This window comes from Glossina fuscipes, unplaced genomic scaffold (assembly GCF_014805625.2).
Source record: "Glossina fuscipes isolate IAEA_lab_2018 unplaced genomic scaffold, Yale_Gfus_2 27, whole genome shotgun sequence".
In the NCBI taxonomy this organism is placed as follows: domain Eukaryota; kingdom Metazoa; phylum Arthropoda; class Insecta; order Diptera; family Glossinidae; genus Glossina; species Glossina fuscipes.
Window position 1 is genome coordinate 10,102,924 of NW_023998422.1, and position 22,190 is coordinate 10,125,113.

Consider the following 22,190-nt stretch of genomic DNA (forward strand, 5'->3'; position numbering starts at 1 on the left):
TATATAATTATTTTATTTTCATAAATTTTTGGTTTATTTTTAGATTAAAATAATTTTTAATTAATTTATATTTAATTTAGATTTATAGCTTATTCCATGGCTTGATTTTTTGTTTATTTATTTTTTCCTTTTTTTTTTGATTATTTTTTTTTTTTTTCTTTTTTTTTTTTAAAGCGAGTACAGTTCATTTACTTTAAAAAAGAATTTGTTGACAATAAATTCATCTTAAATGATATGAGAGAAGAAAACGAGCTCCTGATCTCACAGCGGACACAAAATTTATGAGTCATGTATAGAGAATTTTAGGTGATAGTGTTGGTTTCTTTATTACCTTTAACGGTATTTGGTTCTGTTTTTTTTCGCTTTCTGCTGCTTGTCGAGATAACGTTGGTATTTAAATATGTTTACTTAATTTTTTTGTTCTGTTTTTTTCTTTTATTGCAAAACTTCTCATAACAACTAAGCTACGTTGGGTTTGAAACGAACTATGAGGACCTTGTTATCGAAGAATTCGGATTCAGAAGTGCATATGCAAGAGATCCAATAAGCATATAGAAATATATACCTTTAAGATTTTCATTTGAAAGATTACTTGAGTATTGAGAGCAAAATGAAAAAAAGTACAGTTGTGCAAAGCTTACATAGGTAGTAAAGTCGTAATAAATGTTATTCAAAGGTATTGCCGTTTATTTTTAAAGCAAGCCTTAAGCTTGTTTGATCATGTTCGCTTATACCCTTCAATATGTGTTTAATCCTTCGATGGTTACAACAAAATATTTTTATTTTTTGACCTAAACATATATTAAAAAAAAAAAAATATTTTTAAAGTTTGTTTTTAGATCAAGTTTGAAAATGATCGGACATAAATGTACCTAAGTGCTAAGTAGTTAAAAAAAAATGAGAAAAAAAAAAAACTAAAAAGAAAACGAGATATAGGAAAGCTATATATACTCGACCGCCGTCAAAATTTGTATACCCATGAACAATCGTTTTATCATGTTGGTACCAATTTTTTTGACATCATAAGTTAATCCATCACCGAGCGGAGACACACAGACGGATCGTCTCAAAATTTGACGCTGCTCAAGAGTATATACACGTTACAGGATCTCGGAAGCAGCTTACCTTTGGATCTTGCAATAAGTTTAAAACAAAGTGAGTATATCCCCACCGCAACTACATATTCATATGGCATTTAGACGCTTACACAACACCTAGCGAATTTTGATACTGATAATATCAACTATTGCATTTGGGCAGAGCATTTTATTCTGCATATTGACAGTTTACACTTTATACTTATTTCGTATTGTAATGTAATTTGGTCATCATAATCGTAGACTAGGAAAATCTTTTTTTAGATCAAGTTAGGAAATTTCTACACTTTTACTAACCAATTTGGTATGATTTAGTATTAATATTAGTTTGTGAGTCAACCTATTCTCAATCAATGATCTACTTCGTTATCACCGTTATCTTAGGTGAATTACATATTTACATATATTGAATTGGATGTCATCTCGTCCACATTGTAATGAGCTCTTTTGACAAAGTAAAGTCTTCGTATTTGCAGGTATTTAACATTTTCTTTCAGTTACGTATAATTCACAGCATTTGTATATCGTTACATATTTATCTATATTAGCTAACGTTTCACTCAGATAAATGAATTGATGGATACTGATATTTTTTTTTTTGCAAACAAAAAAAAACACTTATCAGAGCTACTTGAAATTCGATGCAGATATGATTTCGATCGATGATTTCGATTTATTGAAACAATTACCAGTAAACCTTATAGTTAAGTATCTTTTATATATGCCTATCAGGTATCTGCCTCTAGGTACTTACTCCTTGCAGTTCCCTTACTTATTTGGTCTTCTTCTTTTTAAGCCCACTTTTAAATAATATTTTAACTTTAAATTTGTTAAAATGTTGGAAGCATAAGTGAATTTTTGAAGCAATGAGACACTGTGCACTATGTGTCGACCAAAAGCGATCTTCAATATGTTAATCTTACGTTAAGCCATTTGTCTTTCTCGAGTACATGTTTTCTTAATTAGTTAAATTATTGTGGTTGACCGTTTTATCTATTGTGAATGATGTTCTTATCTATTTTTATTAACCATTCCTGTCTTTATTAGCTTTCGTCTTATCAGCTGTTTTCTTTTATTCATCCGTCATGCCATATAGTAGCTAACTGTTAGAAATCTGCATTTTCAGCAGCGCTCGTCTTTGTGTTAAAACAGGTTGCTCTACTGAATTTCATTAAAATATCTCACATATTGCAGCCGAGAGGTTGAATATAACGAAAAGAACAGGTAAACTTAAATTGATTCAAAATATGATACTGGATCGAGTTGTCCAATAAAAGGTGGGTCAAGTCCTTTTGGGCGATGGATATATCAACATCAACTTACCGTGGCCTTGCACCACGAACGGTATAGGATATGAGAAGGCCTGGGCAAACACTAAGTATGACGCGGACAAACATAAGAGTTTTTTTTTAATTAGCTCCGAACGAGCAGTGAATCTTAGAAACTGCGCCGGTTAGAAAACTGAATTTCGGCAAACATCGCGAATATGCGGGAACACAGCTTCCCTAGTAAATGTCTTGCAAACTTGCGAACTTTTGCGCAAAATTCCATCTCAATATTAGTTCTAGAGAGACGTTAATCATTTCAAACTGGAAAAGAAATCCAACTGCATTATTAGGAGCCAAGTGTAAATATGTTCAATATTCGTCCAAGACCAATGAAATTTAAGATTCAGGCAAAAAAAAAACCTCACAGGTATGTATATAATTAAATAAATTAACCTACAAAGCCACTGATTAAATTGTTTCTAAACAAACAAACAAACAGACAAACAAATAAAAAAAAAACTCAATTAAAATTGACAAAACAAAACAACACAACAACTACTAAACACTGTTTTCCAACTCATTTAAAACTGTCAACACGACACACATAATACACATTTCTATTATATATCTCGCGCGATCACTACCATACATGACATCTTAAAATATGTTACAGATTTGTTTCGCACTTCTCTCGCTATCTCGCATAATTTTTTATATCTTTTTTTCCCTGTCTCTACAAATAACCTCTGTCGCGGTCTGTCAAATGTTACGAGGTAGTGATTGCTCAAGTACGAAGAGGCAAATCATAAAACAAATTCATTGCGAATAATACAACAAACGGCAAAGATTGCTGTCCTATCGATAAAATACTTATTTTTATAGCTATCATCTTATATATAAACATATACTAGTTATGTCATACCGTTTGTACAGTTTAGAAATATCTTTAATATATACGCCCTACGGTATGTCTGTCCATCGAAAACACTATTTACGGTCTTTTTCAAGAAGCTATTAAAAATGAAAGGGAAGATAAAAATTTCTTTTCAAAAATTAGGACAAAAGAAAATTAGAAATGGGCGTGAATTTGCTTGCGCGAGTGTGAATGTGGCAACGCTGCTCACACCAGAAAAACAAACAGCTGATCTTCTTTATGTAAATCTCCTACATTTAAAATATATCTGAGAAACTCCGTAATCGTTAAATGCTTGGGTATTACGAGAGGTTTTAAGAGAAACGTCCCCCATATTTTTTTTTCTTTTTTTGAGATTGCAATGTTTTACATATCAATTAATTATGGATTTTATTATGAGGTATTTCGTGTTACTTTTTACCGAAACGGTGAGTAAGCGAGTATGTATCCAATGATGTGCTGGGTTAGGAAATACTTCATTCTTGTAGAAGCATTGCCATCAGAGGTTATGTTGTCACCACATTTGTGCGTCAGTGTGTTCCGACAGTGTCAATGTCTATCATATGGTCTTGCAATGATACAGAGGTGCACCGCTTAACGCTAGACTTGTAAAGCACGGTTTCGATACACGTTATATTATTCTATACGATATTAGAATTTGAGTAAAAGAAGTAAGAAAATTACATTCGGTCATGATCGAGTCTTATATACCCATTATCGTTATGCTAAAGAAGACAAAAAACGTAAATAAATACATTTTCTTGCTCTACAATGTGGTTGATTTTTTCTATTTTCATTAGTTATTATATTAGTTTGTGTGATATGAGTGTGTGGACGTTATAGGCGTATCCTTGAAAAGTTTAGGTCACTTTCAAATTCTTTTGCCAAATTTGTAGGCGACATCTTCATTCTCGCCAACGGGCGAACCTTTACGCAGTTGGGCGGGCAGACAGGCAGACGAATATTCATCTCACATTTGAAACTTGCCAAGAATTTATATATTTTAGGGAACTTTTGAAGCTTATTTTCGCACGTTATGAAGGTGCTGGAAAAAAAGTTAAATTTTGATGTCCACTGTCCTGCAGGTATTAGAGCATCGTTCAATTGAACATGCATTCAAATTGTTATGCATTTATTTGTTACACTCTATGAGGGAACAAATCAATAGTTTTTCGTTTTGAAAAGCAGAGGCGTTCTTAGTTTACGTCGTGTTGTGGGCGTGTCCCTTGACTGATTTGGCCCATGTTCGAAACCATCCTACGTGCAAGAATCTCCAATGCTTCTATTAAGTTTTAAGTCACTAGTTTCATTTTTGTCACCCGGAAACAGCAGACATTACAGAAATGGACAACCAGACAGACGGACGTACTTAAATCGATGCAGTATTTGATATTGATTAAGAATACATATATTCTTTGTTGTAGGCCTCTGAAGCTTACTTCTGGGCGTTACAAACGTTTTGACAAAGTGAATTCTTCCTCACCCTTCGATGATGGATATAAAAATAATAATGGCTTCGATACGTTACCTTAGGAATTAATCCTATTATACAGGAGAGGCCTGCACTTTCTTCAAAAGTGTTTACTCAACTTTTGTGTTCACTTGGGTAAATTTTACTAGTTGAGTCTCATCTCGCATCAGACTTCGCGTTGACAAACGCGACAAATCGTTCAACAATAAAATTTGGAAAAACAGAGAACGATGAAGATATCTCATCACGTTTCCAGTTTATTGCATCATTTCACGATTTCAGATAGGTCGACGGTCATTTCATAGGCCCTCTCTCTCGAGAAAGATGAAAAATTTCATATGTCCGACAAAGTGCCTTGGCGTATCGTAAGACCAAGAATGGCCTGTGGTGGAAAACCCTACATTTCTAACTGTCCTAGACGCCATATGTGGTATTTCTTTCCTCTTTAGCAATTGTTCGCAATATCGGGAAACATGGTGACGATGGGAAAGCATTGGGGCAATAAATAAATAGAGAGTGACCAACAGCCTAGTGGCAGATCTATATATAGAAATGTTCATAATTAACTTAAATTAAAGCAGAAACTCCAGCATTTTCTTAGGTATATACATAACTCCCACACCTAAATAAAGGCCAAAGGAGACCAGGGCCAGGAGGACAGGGTATAACGTCGACCGGTCCGGTAAGAAGGTTTCGAACACTAATGTACATAGACATTAGTTTTGTATCAGAAAGAAATGTTTGTAATCACGTAGTGAAAATCAGCCATTTTTGTACAACCAACGCGACAATGGGCGCCACTTTTGTGTAAGCGAATAATGTGTTATACTTATGTAGTCAAAAGGTTAGACGGTCAGAGGTTCAAACAGATACATGCACATGTCATGGTAAAGCTAGCTAGTTCGACGGCAATGGAACGTTTCACTTTTTATCCAATAAACACCCTACAGACGGTTACACTCAAGAAATGCATGCGCAAAAGCCCTTGTGGACACAGGCGAACGACCATTTATGTACCCACATATATAAAAGAAAATACCCCAGTTATATGTATATACGTGTTTATATATATATATATATATATAGTTGCTTGAGTTGATGATGATTATCCAAAGATACGTTTCAAGGCGAATACAGTTTTCTTTTTCGTTTCTATTTATTTATCTTTGCTTTTTTAGCGCATGCGTGCACGTCAAATGTCAATAAATTTAATTAAATATTATTTGAGATAAGTTTTGTTTGCATTTTTGGTGTTTTTTTTTTTTTTTTTTGCCATTTTGTTTATTTATTTATTTAGTTGACAGTGGCGCGACAGCTAGAAAACGCTGAGATAAATAAATTCAAAAATCAAAACCTGATGTTACCAAATTTGTTAAATTCGTTTTTAATGTTTTTTTTTTTTTTTGGTTTTTTCCGTTTTTTTTTTTTCTTTTTTTTTTTGGTGAATTATTAGCCAAAATGACTTATTGAGCAAAAATAAACTGCATTTCAAAAATTTCTTGCCTTATATTCGCATCTTGGAAAAAACAAAAAAAAATAAATTTTGCCATATGGCGAAAAGAAAAATCGGGTTTTGATTTCTCTAACTGAACAGAAACAAAAAAAAAAAAAAGAAAAAACTTTATGATCTGCAGACAAGAGGAGGACAAAGCGACTTTGTATAGAACGCAATAGCATGGCCAGTGGCGATTTTGTGATTAACAAGCAAAAAAAAGAACACAAGTCATAAAACTAATATAGCATAGCTTGATGGCGTCGCTCTTAATGGTCATAAGGAGGTTTTTCTGTTTTCTAAAATGTATGTGTGAACTGCTAACCTTAAATGGCTACCACATCTAATGTGTTAAACTTGAGTTTTTTTTTTTTTTTTTTTTTCATTTGCTTTAACATAGAAAACACATACCTACCATATGGAAATAGTTTTTTTTAAAAGTCCATTTATTTATGGGCACCAAAGCATCAGTACATACCGCGACAGAAAAAGGTAAAACTTTTGTAAATTGTACAACAGTTACACTATAAATGTTGTATTAAGTCTCGAAGAAGCAATTATCCGTGAGTCACACAGTTATTGCTTAAGCTTTTCGAAGTAGTGACGCTTATATGTAAATACGAAAACACTTGTCAAGCGCGTCTATTCACTAAGCACTCCTCCTCCTCCTAATCGATTGTTCAAATATGGTACGATAAAAAGAAAAAAGCCGCATTTATCTTTGGCAGACACTCAAATAGAGTTCCTTACCTTACCCTACCTTTCCCTGTCTCACCATCTAATAACAAATAAATAATAAATAAAAATTTTCTAAGAACAGTTAATAACAAAAATAAAAATAATAAAAAATAAAAAATAAACAAAACGACTCCCACACTCTTGCATAATTTGATAAATGCATTAAATATATATTTCAGGCATTTAAAGTTTTTTTTTCTCTCTCTCTCTCTCTCTTTTTTCTCATTATTTTATAAGAATTTTAATAAATATTTGCTTTGTTTAATCATAACAAATAAAAGTTTTGTTGTTGTAGTTAAGCAAGTGTTCCACATTAGGAACCAGGAAGAAAGAATGAAAAACCGATTGCTTTGATAAAACAAAAATATATTTTCAAATAATTTTCTAATTTTCTTCATAAAAAAAAAAAAAAAATAATAATAATAATAATAAAGGAAAACATAAATACGGTTATGGGTGGGAAACTTACCGCTCCAGAACCTTTCGGTTTCGAGGCAGCCACATACGCTAAATACTGTATGACTTTCTTGGTATTTTCCGTTTTACCAGCACCCGATTCACCAGTACATAAAATCGATTGATCTTCACGATCTGCACGACGACGAAGCAAAGATAAAACAAGATAATAATTTAATTAAATGAGTGCACCAACAACAACAATTCTTAAATCAATAAACATTTGTAACTAAATACAAATAAAGTGCTTAATTAACTATAGCGAATGACCTAATTCGTCACAAAGCGAAAAGAATCCATCAATTCACAGCATGAGAGCAAATTGAAATCTATTCGCTAAAATATATTTATTTTTTAAATTCAAATAATCTCTTACAACTGATAGCACTGGCGGGGTACCAATCGCTTCAAAACGTGATTTTAAGCTTGTCTGTCTATGCGTTTGTGCTCTTATGTCTAACTGACAGATTGCAATTTTTGTGATATTTGGATGAAATTCGGGACAATGATGTGTTGTGGCGAACGCTTTTGAAAATAATTAGGATCGGACCATAATTGCGACCACCTCCCACATAGCGCCTTATTTTGAAAAGACGTTATATAAATAATTGTATCAAGTGAAATGGTGCAGGGTATTTAATCGCAGGTCAAGACCGGGCATAACGTTTTCACTTCTTCTTATTTTAAGGAAAGCTTTGAAATCGTCTACTAGGCTCGTATCTACTTCCTTTCATTTCTCGAATCATTCTTGCATGTTTTTTAACAGAAGAACGGCGGCGTTCGTAGTGCGTTGTAGGTAAATTAGGTTAAGATTTCAAACCTTTTCGCTAACTTTTATTTATATGAAAAAAGCATTCAAAGCACGTATAATCAATATTTTTCTACTTACTCTAGTTCTCAAGAGCCGGTGATATGTACCTATTTCTTCCAAAATGGATCAACACGACTCACAAACTTTGTGGAATCGTTCGAAGCCGCAAGAATGAAGCACTTTTTGAGTGATTAAGAAGCCTAGGTTTAAAAATGGTTGCAATCTGTCCACATGCGCATCCAGAACAAATAATTAAATCCACCTCGGAAAAGCAACGACAGGCTTTCATATTTTCAACTTACGATGCCGGTATATTCCATAAAAACAAAACCCTAATCGCTTTACTAATGCATCCACAGTTGACGATGAAACCTTCATTCCAGTTTATTGTCAGGGATGAACTTGAGCCAACTTAAACACAACATTAAAGTAAATATGCGAAAAGGCATTACAGCATGGCTATTGGCAAAACGGCGGTGCGCTACCCGCACCTAATGCTTTACGCGATAACTTATTGCCTGTCAATAAAATTTTTTCATCCTAACAACCTTGCGTAAAAAATTGATATGGATCGACTGTAGTTGACTTTTAGCAAAAATTCTTAACTCAGTATTAGCGAAAATTTTTACCCTTTAATGATCAGTAATGCGTCGATATGCTTCATGGAGTGTTTGCTTTAAAAAGAAATAAAAAAACGCGAAGAGCTACTCAATCATTCTTGTATCTACTACCTCTTAGGCATATACAAAATGAATAGAAATTTTCGTGATTGGCATTCTACTACGCACATTCCAGCAGGTCCTTAAAGTATACACCCTACTACTACGTTCAAAAAATAGGGCCTAAGTACATTTCCTGAATCACTATGGAATATCTTTGTTCGATTAGTAAATCTGCGATTAACCAACGGCCCAAGTTTCGTGTCATGTGTGTATATATGAAAAAATCTTTCCTAGTGTTACTTTCAAAGAAGCCACTTTAAGGACTATTTTTCTTGACTCAAAATAATTCCAATGAAAGATTTGGAAAATAAAGTCGTCACACGGGGCCATTGCAGGTAAATACTATACTTATGGAAGGAACGTCTATCTAACACTTTTGTAGGAAAATCTATGAATAACAATGACGTAGATTGAAATGCCCGACCTTTTTACAATAAAAGTTGACAGCATACACAACATTCTTGAGGTGTCACCGATCAAATATTCGCCAGGCAAAGATTACTTTTCCGTTTGCTTCATGATAGGCCAAAAGTAAGAGTTAACGCCGTTTTTTTGTATAGATGACTTTAGTCACGCCCAACTTTGATAACATGATAGCACGATGAAACTACACAATACAAGTGTGACAGGCAATCAAAATAAAAAAGATTTTTATCGCATTAACTTAGTCGAAAGTGGAAGTGAAAGAAAAATTCTGAGTAAGTTCACCACAATTTCCAACACTTCACAGAATTGTCGACATATTCCTGGTGCTTAGAGTAGAAGGCGCTTTATGCAAACAAGCAGGACATAAATGCATTGTCGATTTCTCCTGGGCAATCGTTGGTATCTTTGATGAAATTCGTCAAAGATCGGCATCTTTAATTCATGACACCGATTCGATGGCAAGCCTTAACCAAACACGCACAGCTTCATTTACATAAAGTTAGATACAAGAACAATTCCGAAATTCAGTTCCCGCATGAGAAAATTGAGGGGACCTAACATTCCTGCATCAGCTTCCATCTACAGATCACCGCGTGTAGTGATCTAAACAGCGAGTGAAGTCGATTTTAGGAATGGACGAAAAAGATTACTGTCGAAAATAGTTGAAATCGCCCAAACGGTGGAGGGAGGGCGAGGTTGAAGCCACGTATAGCCAGGCGATCGATTCCAGTTTTCACTCTCAACAATTAATGCAATCGAAGTAGTTGAGGTAATTCTTAAGACACTAATCAATTGGCTTCGTCTTCTATCACGACAATGCCATAACATACATATCTTTAATGATTCGGCAAAAACTGGGAGAGCATGACTGGGAAGTTTTGATGCGTTCACCGCAAAACTTTGTTAAAAGCGTAACTCTACCTTGAAAGAAGGACTGTGAAAATCACTTGATTGCATTTTTCACCAAGAAAATCGAAAAGTTCTATGGAGATGTCACGCCGGCTTGCTGTTACGTACAAACACAAAAGGGAACGTCCCTTGGCTTAATGCACTTAATATAAATGATAGGAAAAATGCGTTCGAACCTTCTTCGAAAATTTTGACACAAAGTTTTTCTTTCGCCTAAAGTATAAGTAAGTAATTTTAATTTTTTCTTTACTTGAAGAAACAAAAACAAACGAAAAAAAAAAAAAAAAAACAATGATGAAGTTCAGAATCATCGTTATAGTGTCTATATTAGCAATTGATGCAAAGAGACATACGATTATATTCACATAGACTTACACATCCATTCAGTCCATTTAAGGCCATAATAATTGTTTTTTAATATCAATATTTTATTGATTGCTATTATGAGGCAAAAATCATTCAGAAAACATTGAACCGGAACGGTGAAGGTCGGACATTGGAGAACATAATGTTAGTAAAAGTAAATGCACTTATATGTACAATATAAATATAAATATATATGTGTGTAATTTGACAGGGTCGACTCCTCGCTATGTTAATACATATGCGTAGAGAAAAGAAAAGGAAAACCGAACTCTCTTATCAACGATTAATATTATTATTAATAATATACTATGTTGGTCGGTGCACGCATCTTAGTGTTTTCTTGACTTTGCCTCTAAAAACCAAACAAAACAAAACACACGTTTAAGTCTGTTTTGCTTAGTTTTAGTTGTGTTTATTTTACCATATTTGGTATTAAGATGTACGGAGAAAAAGATAACACACTTGGAATTTATGATTCACACTCAATGTCATACATTTCTTTTTGTTGTTTTTTTTTTTTGTTTTTGTTTTTTTCCTTCCTCCCTTTCCCTTTATTCATTTCATCATCATATAAATATACTTGTTGTTATTATTGACTTAGGTTTCTGTGGTCAGAAACGTGAACAACATGCGTACCTGGATAGTTTATGGTATTGTGCGACATGAACGTTTAAACGGGTTGCAAAAGCTATGTAAATGAGCATTATTGTATAACTGGTTTCTACTCTAGGCACCAGCAGTACTTCAAACAGACTTTCTTTCTTTCTTTTTTTTCCGCTACTTTTAACTATGCATAACATATGAATAATTACTCACACGAACATCTTTGTATTAGAATTTCCTTATGATTCATTGCATAATTTCGTAAGCACTTCACACACTTTATTAATATGAGCAGGTATTACTGTGTAATTAGAAAAGTAACTACATACACGCATGCATGCAGGCATAAACAAGTAAGAAAAGTAATGTTCGGTTGTAGACGAAATCTTTTGTGGGCAACACGTTTATTAAAAAAAAAAAAAAAAAAAAAAAAAAAAAAAAAAAGAAACACAAACATCGATACTCCATAATATTGGGTGGGAGAAGTTGACGATTTTTTACGTTTTGATAAAATTCTTATTGTTTGCGTACTTTGGCTTATGAGAAATATTGCCAAATAGCTGAGATATTCTCAGTTTTCTTGGTTTGTAGGCGTTCCTTTTGGCCGATTCAGTTCATTTTCAAGATCAACCTGCATGCAAGAATTTTCAACTGTTGTGCTAAATTTAAAGGTGATGTGTTCATTTTTACGAGTGGTGAAATGTTTATCGTCGCTGGCACACAAGTGAACGGACGGAAAGATGGACAGATGAATAGGCGAAAATTCTCACATGGATTCCAAATTTGATGCTAGTCAAAAATATATATACCTCGTAGGCTTCTTGAAGCTTCTTTCCGATCGGTATGATAAAAAAAAAATGCAACTTTGATAAACTATAGCATTGGTTGGGCGTGGCAATTCTTTCGTGTCTGCAAGGACACTGTAGGATATAATTTGGAATTTCTATCTTTGCATCTGTGAGTGAGTGATAATAGTTTTGCTCTTGGAAAGACGAGGGGGTTTATAACTGCCGATATCGAGTAAACTCGTTCGCTGTAGCAAGCACTTACTTTACCGATGTCGATACGGTACACATTTTTTCTTGCTATCGAAAGGTACATCTTTCGACGGCGAAATTGTTCTCGGGCAATATATCCAAGTCACGGTCGAATTTATTCAATATCAAAATATCAAGCTATAAAAACCGGCCTTCGAGCTCCTATCAGTTCATGTTGTGCCGTGGCCGTGCTCTTTGATCGATTCAAGGCTTGTCGATTCTTTCAATGGTTTTGCTTAATTTAAAGCCGAGATTTTAATTTAGAAGAATGATTTAGACGGACAGACGGACGGACGGACATGCCCAAATGAATTGCAAATTTGACATTAATCAGAAATGCAATTAGTCGTTGTAAAGCTTGTTTTGGATGTTGCATATGTTTCGAGAAAATATGTAAACGCACAACCTTCGGTGGTCGATATGAAAATCAACTTTTTTTTCCTATCATGAATAATAACTAAGAAAATTTATGGAATTCCTTTAAATTTAAACAGAAAAACGACCTCAATTATCCGTCTTTGCGTTTTATGAATCATGCCATTCGACCAATTCGATCAATTGTTCATTTCAAGTGAAAAAGGGAAGTTGTTAAAATTTGTTTGTAATATAAATAATTTCTCTAAATTCAACTGGGGCTGTTATCACTATTAAGCTATGACGATGAGTCAGCTATAAAGTCCAAATGCAATATGAATTTAAATTTAAAAACACTTAAACAATCAATTGATTGTTTATTTATTTCAGACTATAAATAAAAATATATTTGAAGAAGTTTTTTGAAAAAGGAAAAAAAAAAAAATAAATTAAAAATTGATAAGAAAAACTCTACTTTTTAAGTAGCGAGAAAGGGAGGGAGAGAAATTATATTAAGATTGATCAAAGTTAGAATAACAATGTACTTGGATGAAGAAGCGGGAATTTTTCAAAGCGGCCGAGTATTTTATACCGTATTTATTACCGAAAGTGTAATGAACAGATAATAAGCTTTGATTTTAATTTGGAAAGAGTTTTGGTTCAAGCATGACAACAAAAAGAAAGCCGTGCCATTAATGTCATTCCCTTCTTTAGAAGCACTTCGAACGGAAGTAATCGCTCTTTTATACAAATAATACAACCCGATGAAGTGTTTGCCATGGATCACACAAGCAGTTGCAATCTCATTAACCTATGGTCAGAGAGAGAGAGAGAGGGCAAGAAATCACCGTAATTACTATTCCCTTAACAAAACGGAGTGGAGCAACGACTGTCAAAAAACTGAGAAAAGCGATTATGAAGAAGGCATTGGTGGATTCAATCCTCATTGCGATGAATCTCTCTCTCTCTCTCTCTCTCTTAATTACGGTAGATGTGAATTTGAGCTGTGACTGCCAGGTCGGCAAAGGCATAACATTCCTTGTAAACATCACAGCGATACACGTGTAGAGGACATCTCCGGAGAGGAAATGCGCTCTGTTTGCTCCCTCTGTTTTTGCACTTGGAACGTAAAAAGCCGCCAAACTGACAGAAGATCAATTTCTATTTCTCATCCTACGTCTGGAGGAGCGATCCAACATTCGAGAAAACAGTTAACATGTTCGACAGAGAGTTCTTTACTTACAGACAGACACTCACATGCACGTACCTAAGTGCAGGTGAGTGAGGACACTTTGAACTCATACAATGTATAATGAAATGAATGACTAATGACTTTGTTTGAAGATAGATTCGTAAATTTAGCACAAGGCGCCGGATTCATGACAGACAAGCTTAAGAATCGCAAGCAATGTAATTTCACACCAATGAGAAGCAAATTGTTTGGTTTCCACTAAGTATCTCTGTGAACATTAAATGGCTTTTCCCCTATTCTACGTTGACATATTCCAGTGTACATCTATAGACAGCGCAGATGTAGGCATTCGTTTACTTTATAATCTCACAAATCAATAATCTGGATAACGGCACCTTAATGTTTGCTACGTGTTCTACCAAGAACGAAAGAAATTTCAGCAAATTCCTCAAAGAATCATCGTCGCCCTTACTACTATTATATCTACGTATCATAAAGGTTCGATTTGATTGTATGCTTTTCTTACCTTGCAACATAGATCTATAGGCGGTATCTGTTATAGCAAATACATGAGGAGGCACTTCGTGTCTTTTTATACCCTTGTATCGTTCCATAATCTTTTCCGTATAAATTGGTAGCTTTTTATAGGGATTTACAACAACGCAGAAGAGGCCAGAATATGTCTGCAAAAGATTAAAGAAAATAAATCACAATTAAATTAATTTGTTAAATAATTTACAAAAATTTATTTAAACAGCAAATTGCTTTTTAAAAATTTATTACTAAAGCATTTTCTTATACGTATGAATCATTTTGAATCATTTTGTATGCACACCATTATCACCTCTTTTTTTTTTTTTTTTTTTTTTCGTTTCGTTTCTTTTTTTGTTGGATGTAACCAACATACATACCATTCATCCGTCTTGGCGATGTGCTCAGTCAGCAAATATACATTTTTGTTGAACTGGTTTTGTAATACGTTTTTAATAAAACCTTTGCCAACAACTTATGACTATATAATATACAAACAGCAAGCATGGAGAGAGAGAGAGAGAGAATGTGAGCAAAAAATTCCTCATAAAATTTCTTAAAACTTCATAAAATGACTTCAGGTAATTTTCTGATGAAATTTGAGGTTAAGATGTGCTTCACATTCATATTTGCTTATACATCTTTAGGAAGTAATTTAAGGCGGTTTTTAAATGCTTTCTTTTTTTTTTTTTTTTTTTTGAAGCACAACATCATCGTACCGAACATAAAGAAATTTTAGAAAGCTTTACGAATGCGCTTCAGCTTTTTAGGAGTAATGATGAAATTTTTCGTAATTGATTGTCTTTTTTAAAATTTAAGAGGTCGTGCATTCCAAGGTTGTTTAGGAAAAATTTCAATACACATGCAACACTTCGCAAGCTTAGTCGTCCATGAAAAAGTAAAATTAGTTGACTCAAGTCGTACTCAGTCTTTTATATATGAACACCCAGAACAATACATGGTTGATATTTAAAGCTCCTTGAAGGTTATGGATAACTTTTATAATATTTTAATAGCAAATAATTATCGTAAAGGTAAGCAACAACAACTTGCGTTTTATAATTAGAAAATGCGTAGAAGGCGCTTGATGATCTACAAAGCATTCAGAGCAAATGCTCAAGCTAGAGTGAATGAACGGATGGATAGATAGGAAGCGATAAGAATAGTCAAAAGTTGCTAGAAAGAGCACAATCCAACCAAACCTTTTAAAGTATGGTAGAGAAGAAGGAATATATTACCCGGCAGGGACGTTAAACTTAAGGTAGGCAAAGCGAGCCATTAAAAGAGTGATGAAAGACTCAAGGACAAAGGTAAGATACACGTTGATAAAGTAACTCAATAGTAAAAAGAGCGAGCAAATGCTCCTGTACTGCGTAGACAGGCAACGAAGCGTCAGTACTCATGGCATGCACTTCATTCAATTGAAATGAATCTCATCTGACAGGGCATTTCCTCAACATCGATTGTCTCATATAACGAACCCTTGCGCTTGTAGGAATCTGAGATATAACTGCAACCGATTAAGATAATATACAATACATAATTTTAATTTTTTTCAATTTGTAAATTAAAACATTAATGCTTTGCTAATATTAGTCATAAAAATGTGCATAAGTTTACGCATATAATTGCCATCGGCAGGCATTTATGCAAGGCATGCATCTCATGCTTGGGTACTACTATCATGATATGCTTATGCATGAGGCTGAAAAAGAATTTTTTCGTTGGTCGTGGTGGTGCTGGTGGTGGTGGTGGTTGTGCACGTCGCATTATGGTTAATTTATTAAAACAAAATTTTATTATGAAAATTATATATGAAGAAAATTTAATAAAATAAAATGTTTTTTTTATACGATAATAATAATAATGAATCATAATAATAAAGTCTCATGATTTTGACAAAAACAGAAATAACGCATAATCAACCAAACATATATATATATACCTATATATATATATTATGAACATGAAAATCTCGTATAAATCATAAATTGCTTTTGACCATATTTGGGAGTAAATGAAAAAGATTTTCCAGTGGCGTTCACACACAATTCATAAATCGTTAATAAATATGCTTCTGTTTATTTATGACTTTAAAAAGAAAATTTAGGTTAACACAAAACTACAAATATATATATATATATATATATATATATAACACATGTTTACAGATAAATGTAGAGAGAAAGAGAAATCTATTCTACCACGAGAAAATACTGCAATTTAATGAGGATTTCATATTAGGCAATCCTAAAAAGTGTTAAATATGAGTAAAGCTTTGCTCACCTTTAGTCATATACTAAATATCTGAAATTAGGCTGATGGATTCAACTTTGTTCACAGGCTTAATATTTTTTTTTTTTTTTTTTTTTTTGTCTCAAGAAAAACTTTGTTATACAATGTGCCTCAAAACAGACTGATAATTATACCATTTATAACACAATCAGATAATTTTTAGCACATCATACCCATTGCCATATCAAAGTAGGGAAGTATGCCAGTTATGGGTTACTACAACGGGCATTAGAGATACTGAAAAGATATGTCTACGGATTTACCCGATATTCGAAATATTTTCGAGCCCATGTCGCCAGATGTATCCATCTGTCCGCTGGTCTCTCGGTTGATAACTAAAATGAAATCTGGGAAGTCTATTTTGAAATGATGGTGACACTGGTTGCAAATCAGATGTAGATAAATAGGAGAACGCACCCGCTCCTCTCCCCCCACGCCCCAAACGTCATCCTATGCTGCTGTCATTCCCAGCGTGAAAACTACCTTCAAACCTCCGTTTTTCCCAAACGTCGGTCTCCCGATCATGCAAGCAAGCTCATCGCGCGATTTTGTACAAACCACAGCCGCTAGGAAACTTACGCAATGGGCCGCCACTCCTGTCAGATCGAATCTGGTAAATAGTTTCGGTGGCTTCTACTGACACCCACAGTATCAAAATAGAATAAAAGCAAATATTGAAGGTAAACATAATAAAAGCCTCTGTTGAGACGGGATCTTACAGATCTCATATAAAATGAAGGTGCAGAAAATAGAACAAGTTTATGATATGCACGTGGACATAGTATTCCCACTGGATGAAGCGAAGTATGCGGCTATCTCCTCCGTCTAATACAGTCTTTGCCCAAACCGAGTTCAAACAGCAGGTATGCACGAAAACCACACTGTCAGAAAGTAAGTATGGATGTCTTTATGATTTAACGTCAGCATCTGGTTTGATAGTCTGAAAAAATGAAGCCTGCAAGCTCATTAGGTGAGTAAGTACAGATCATGTCTGCGTCTGGCTTAGAGCTTCAGCTAATCAGTCCCCCAGAATAATTGGCAATTAATTAAGTGAATTGGACATCCCTCAATTTTGCATGACAACCCTACAGGAGGAAATGAAAGTTGGGGTATGGCGCAAACCTTCCCCTCTGGTAGAGGCGCATCAATTACTTCTACTTATTTAATGCCTCGCATTTGGGGATTGCACAGTCATTACGAATTGTCCTCGGACGGTGGCACCCAAGCGAGCAGGCCTCACACATTAGTTGAACCTCTTGCCTTCAAATTGTGACTGTATTCACCACTTCCACGGGTGTTTCTTACATGAGATATATATATATACAAGTTTTCCCTTGAGGAATCCTGGCAAGCACCAACCGACGGGTTTGTGTAATCGATGCAGCCATCCCTGCCCGCCTTAGCAGACATGCGTGACATTGACTGAGTGAACAACCTATATGATTTCCGCCGATCCTATAGTTTTATTATACAGTGCTTTAGAACTGTCAGCGTTATGTGTGTCATTATGTTCACAATTGGGTTGGGATTGTCCGTACTCCGTACGAAGCCACTTAACTGCTTTCCCCCTTGAGTACAAGGAGAAGTAATCAACCCAGCATACGCCGGGCACTTTATCATGTTACACTATCTTTAATACCCTCTATACACATGAGTTTATATCCTGGGCTTTCATAAATGGCATAGAACCCTTTTTTCATATAACTCTTTCCACCTTTAAAATGGATCTCAGGGATGGACGACGATTGGCAAAAATCCTCTTCATTTGTAATTGGCACTGTCTTGAGCTGTTTTTTTTTTTTTTTTTTTTTGCCACCCCCAAAAAATTTAGAAGGGCCTTAATAACCTAGGAATACTTGAATTTAGGGAAAAAATTCAATAACTCCCAGCAATAGCGAGTAAGTGTTGACAAATTTCTACTTGCATATAAATGCGTCTTTCAAACCAAAGAGCAGAAGAAAAAAACAAGGAACAAACAATTAACTCGGAATACCCTGTGTACGTGCTTGGGTCAACCTTAGTCACCCTCAAAAACCGCAAATATTACCTGTTACCCCTTACCTGGGCAACCAGTGTTATCGTGACCTCATTTGCCTCGACTTGTTGCATCACTTTATTGAATGCGAACCACAACAACAATGCGAATACAGCTACAATTGCAATAATAACAACAATAATAACAATGCGCTCGTCTACACGGTAAAAGCAGTAAACTAAACGTGTAAACGTACGTAAGTGCGAACGTACGTAGAAAATCGGGCGCTTTAATTGCCCCAAGTTGCATTGACTCAATTCAACATAAATGGCAAATAACGTTGAAACCAGATCGTTGTCATCCATTGCTACGTTGTTGGTTTGTTATTGTTATTGTTGCTTTCTTATTTGTTATTATTATTGTTGTTGTGGTTGTTGTTTTTTTTTTTTTTTTTTTTTTTTTTTATTATTATTTTTTTAATTGAAAAGCATTACACGTTTATTTTGCAATTTAATGTTTACTTGTGCACTGCTTTTGCCGCTTTTAACATTTTCATTTAAAGCAGGCATGTACGCAAACACACGCAAAACACACGTACACGTACATATATACCCGGCTACGTAGATGTTAAATTTATATTCAGCGTAAATTAATTGCAGTTGCACATGCTTTTAATATTTTCCTACTTTATATGTACTTTGCATGTATGCGTGTTTATACCTGTGTGTGTGTGTGTGTGTGTGTGTGTGTGAATTTTATTTAAATTTTGTCTTTTCTACATTTATTGAATTGTCATGTTTTTTATTTTAAAAATTTTTTATTTAATTTTTTTTTTTATTTTTTTTTTAAATACATTTTTTTCTCCTTGTAATACGTTTAACAAATTATTTTTTTTTTTTTTTTTGTTTTTAGCTGCGTTAACCATATTTGGCTATAAATACCACTTAATAAAATACAAAACAACAGCAAAAAAAATTAAAAAAATAATTGTATATTTTTTAGGTTTTGTCTGCTTCTTCTTCAATGTGATCACGTAATTTTTTTTTTTTTTTAATTTTGTTTTATGAACAGACACTTCTGATAATAAGCTGTTAATAATGAACATAATTTTATTAATTTATTTAACATTTTCGCAAACTATTATTATCGAAAATAGTTTATAAAAACTATTTTGTTAAAGTTAAAGTTTCTTAAAGTTTTGTGCGCATATTTTTTTTTAGTTTATCTTATTTGTAACTCATTTCACATGTTCTCACTTTCAAGTCGAATACGTACACAAATACTATTACTCCGTTTCTACTATCCCTATCTCTAATCCTTTAAGACTATCACCTTTTGGCCATTCGTACTGAGGACATGGCTTAAAGGAAAAAAAAAAATTTCCCATAAGTTATCCACAATTTCTTTACCGAATGTTCTTTTAAGTTTTCAATTGTCTCAAGACTTTTTCCTCGGAGCGGTTAATTTCAATTTCAAGCAGGAGCATTCAGATGAACTTATCGCTCTTGCGTGCGTGAACTTTTGGCGAAGAATTTTTTCACAACGATGCATTTCTGAAATAGCGGATCGTTGTGGTATCGTTGCATACAAAGTATTGATAAACATTTTTGAACGGCTTTAAGGCGTGTCGTTTGAGCAAATCGTCTAGCACTCCTCATAAATCGATGGCTCTTCATTATTATTATTATGTATATCTACATATACATATTCTTTATATTGTAGCTATATATGTTGCCGTTCGTTGAGCTTAAAGATCAACTAGGGTGGGTCAAATGATTACACTTTTCTCAGTCCTTTTTGTGGGTATAAATTAGCTGAGGTCCCATTTACTTTCTTATCTTTATAGTGGAGGGCAAAAAATAAGGAAAAGTTTTTGTTTATTTCTCTTGCGAGGCAATGTTGTCTCGACCAGACCTCCGCATGTTTTTTTTACAGACAAAGGCAGGTATATTAAATAGCAAAGAATCTGCGCTCTTTAGGAAACAAAGACGTTGGTATTCCTCCGTTCGTGTATAGTTCACGGATTCTTCTGCAATAGATTCAGTGATTCAGTGGTATATGCCGTTTTTTTGGACAGTGAAATTTCGGGTAAGATCTTTATTCATTTAGTAAGGAGTGATATAGTTTGCACGTCTCTTTGAGATAAAAACTTCTCGATACTAAATAAAACGAAAACATTTGCTTATATGTTTACAGGCCTGACATTGTTATTTGCGTATTGTTGCGACAACTTCTTGCAATGTGCGTGCTGTTCGTGCTGCGGCAGGTGCCCTTTCTGCTGCTTGCACTTTGCACCTTGCTGCTGCTGCAGCTGCCTGCTGTTTCGCATTATGTTGTTTATCGCATTTGTTGCACGCACTAAAGTCTTTTCTTACTACAACTATTATCAAAGTTGAAGTCATCGCTAAATGGAACTAGATAATATCGCCTATCTTCCCTCTATCAAGCGAACAAAAATAAGTTAAAATGATTCTCGCTGGCATCATTTCCAAGAAACATTCTAAAATTTGGTATCTTGCTAAGGAACTACTGCAAGAAAATCGTTGCTTTTGACTAATATCTCATTTTCTAATTTATGTACCTCCTTAGTGGGTTACATGCATAAATCTTTGTTTAGATGGCTCGTATCTTCCTTTGGCTATCACTTGTTTCGATCAATGGCACATTGATCTATATATACATTGATTAGTATTTTTGCTCTTTACGAAGAAGCACAAAAAATTGGATTAATGCATGGGTTGCGTCAAAAGACGATCAGTTTATTTCTTCGAAAGTTGAAAGAAACTAATGGCCCGTCAAGGGCTATATTTTCTACAGGGAACAATTTTTTACAATAAAAGTCTCGAATGTCGGAAAAAACACACGGAACAATTGAACGTATATATGGGATAAGTATTTCATAAGGATAAGTAATTTCTTGTTGTCATTGTTGTGTGAGTAAATCGTAGCTTTTCGTTACGGATCGCATCACTGGATTGTGAATTAAATTCTTCTGCAGCTACTTGTGTAAAGATTTCCATTGAGAAAATTTGGCTGCAAAAACTCGCGAATGCTTGCGTATGTAGTATCCCTTCCCTCGCAATGATATTTTGCATGAACTTTATCTGTCTTATCTGTCTCATCCTATGAGCATATTTTATAAATTTGACTTTTTGTTATCTCCTGCATAGGAATATGCAATCGCCCGAGTAGGCAAAGGATCTCGAATATTTAATAAAAATAATGATAATAATATGCAAACGTGCACATGTCGTAAGCTGCAGTAAGCGTCTTTTCCTCACTTGCTTCGCTACAATTCCTCCACTCTCTTTGCATCCATCCAGCACGCTGATGATATACACCCCGGTCCCCCTCATTTCATCCGATTAAGTAGATCCCTTTTTGACTGATTACAAGTGCTATGCAAACACTGCTACGCTTAGCCCCCCTTTAATCGTCTTATGTCAAGCCTTAAAAATTCATCTCACTTGTACGGAAAAACACCTTTTTTCATGTATTTATGCATTAAAAATGCCGTGCTCTAGTTTTGCACCC

The 22,190-nt window shown here is 34.3% G+C and overlaps 1 protein-coding gene across 2 annotated transcripts in view; it reads right to left on the reverse strand.

The window, feature by feature from the left end:
• The window catches only part of LOC119635904 (myosin heavy chain, non-muscle), a 64,601-nt gene that overhangs the window by 18,201 nt on the left and 24,210 nt on the right, over positions 1 to 22,190 (reverse strand). For both annotated transcript variants that reach the window (XM_038030935.1, XM_038030934.1), the window contains exons 3-4: positions 14,382 to 14,538; positions 7,449 to 7,570 (exon numbers count right to left, since the gene is read on the reverse strand). In XM_038030935.1, the coding sequence (XP_037886863.1) occupies positions 7,449 to 7,570; positions 14,382 to 14,538 (279 nt within the window). The remainder of the gene's footprint in view (positions 1 to 7,448; positions 7,571 to 14,381; positions 14,539 to 22,190) is intronic.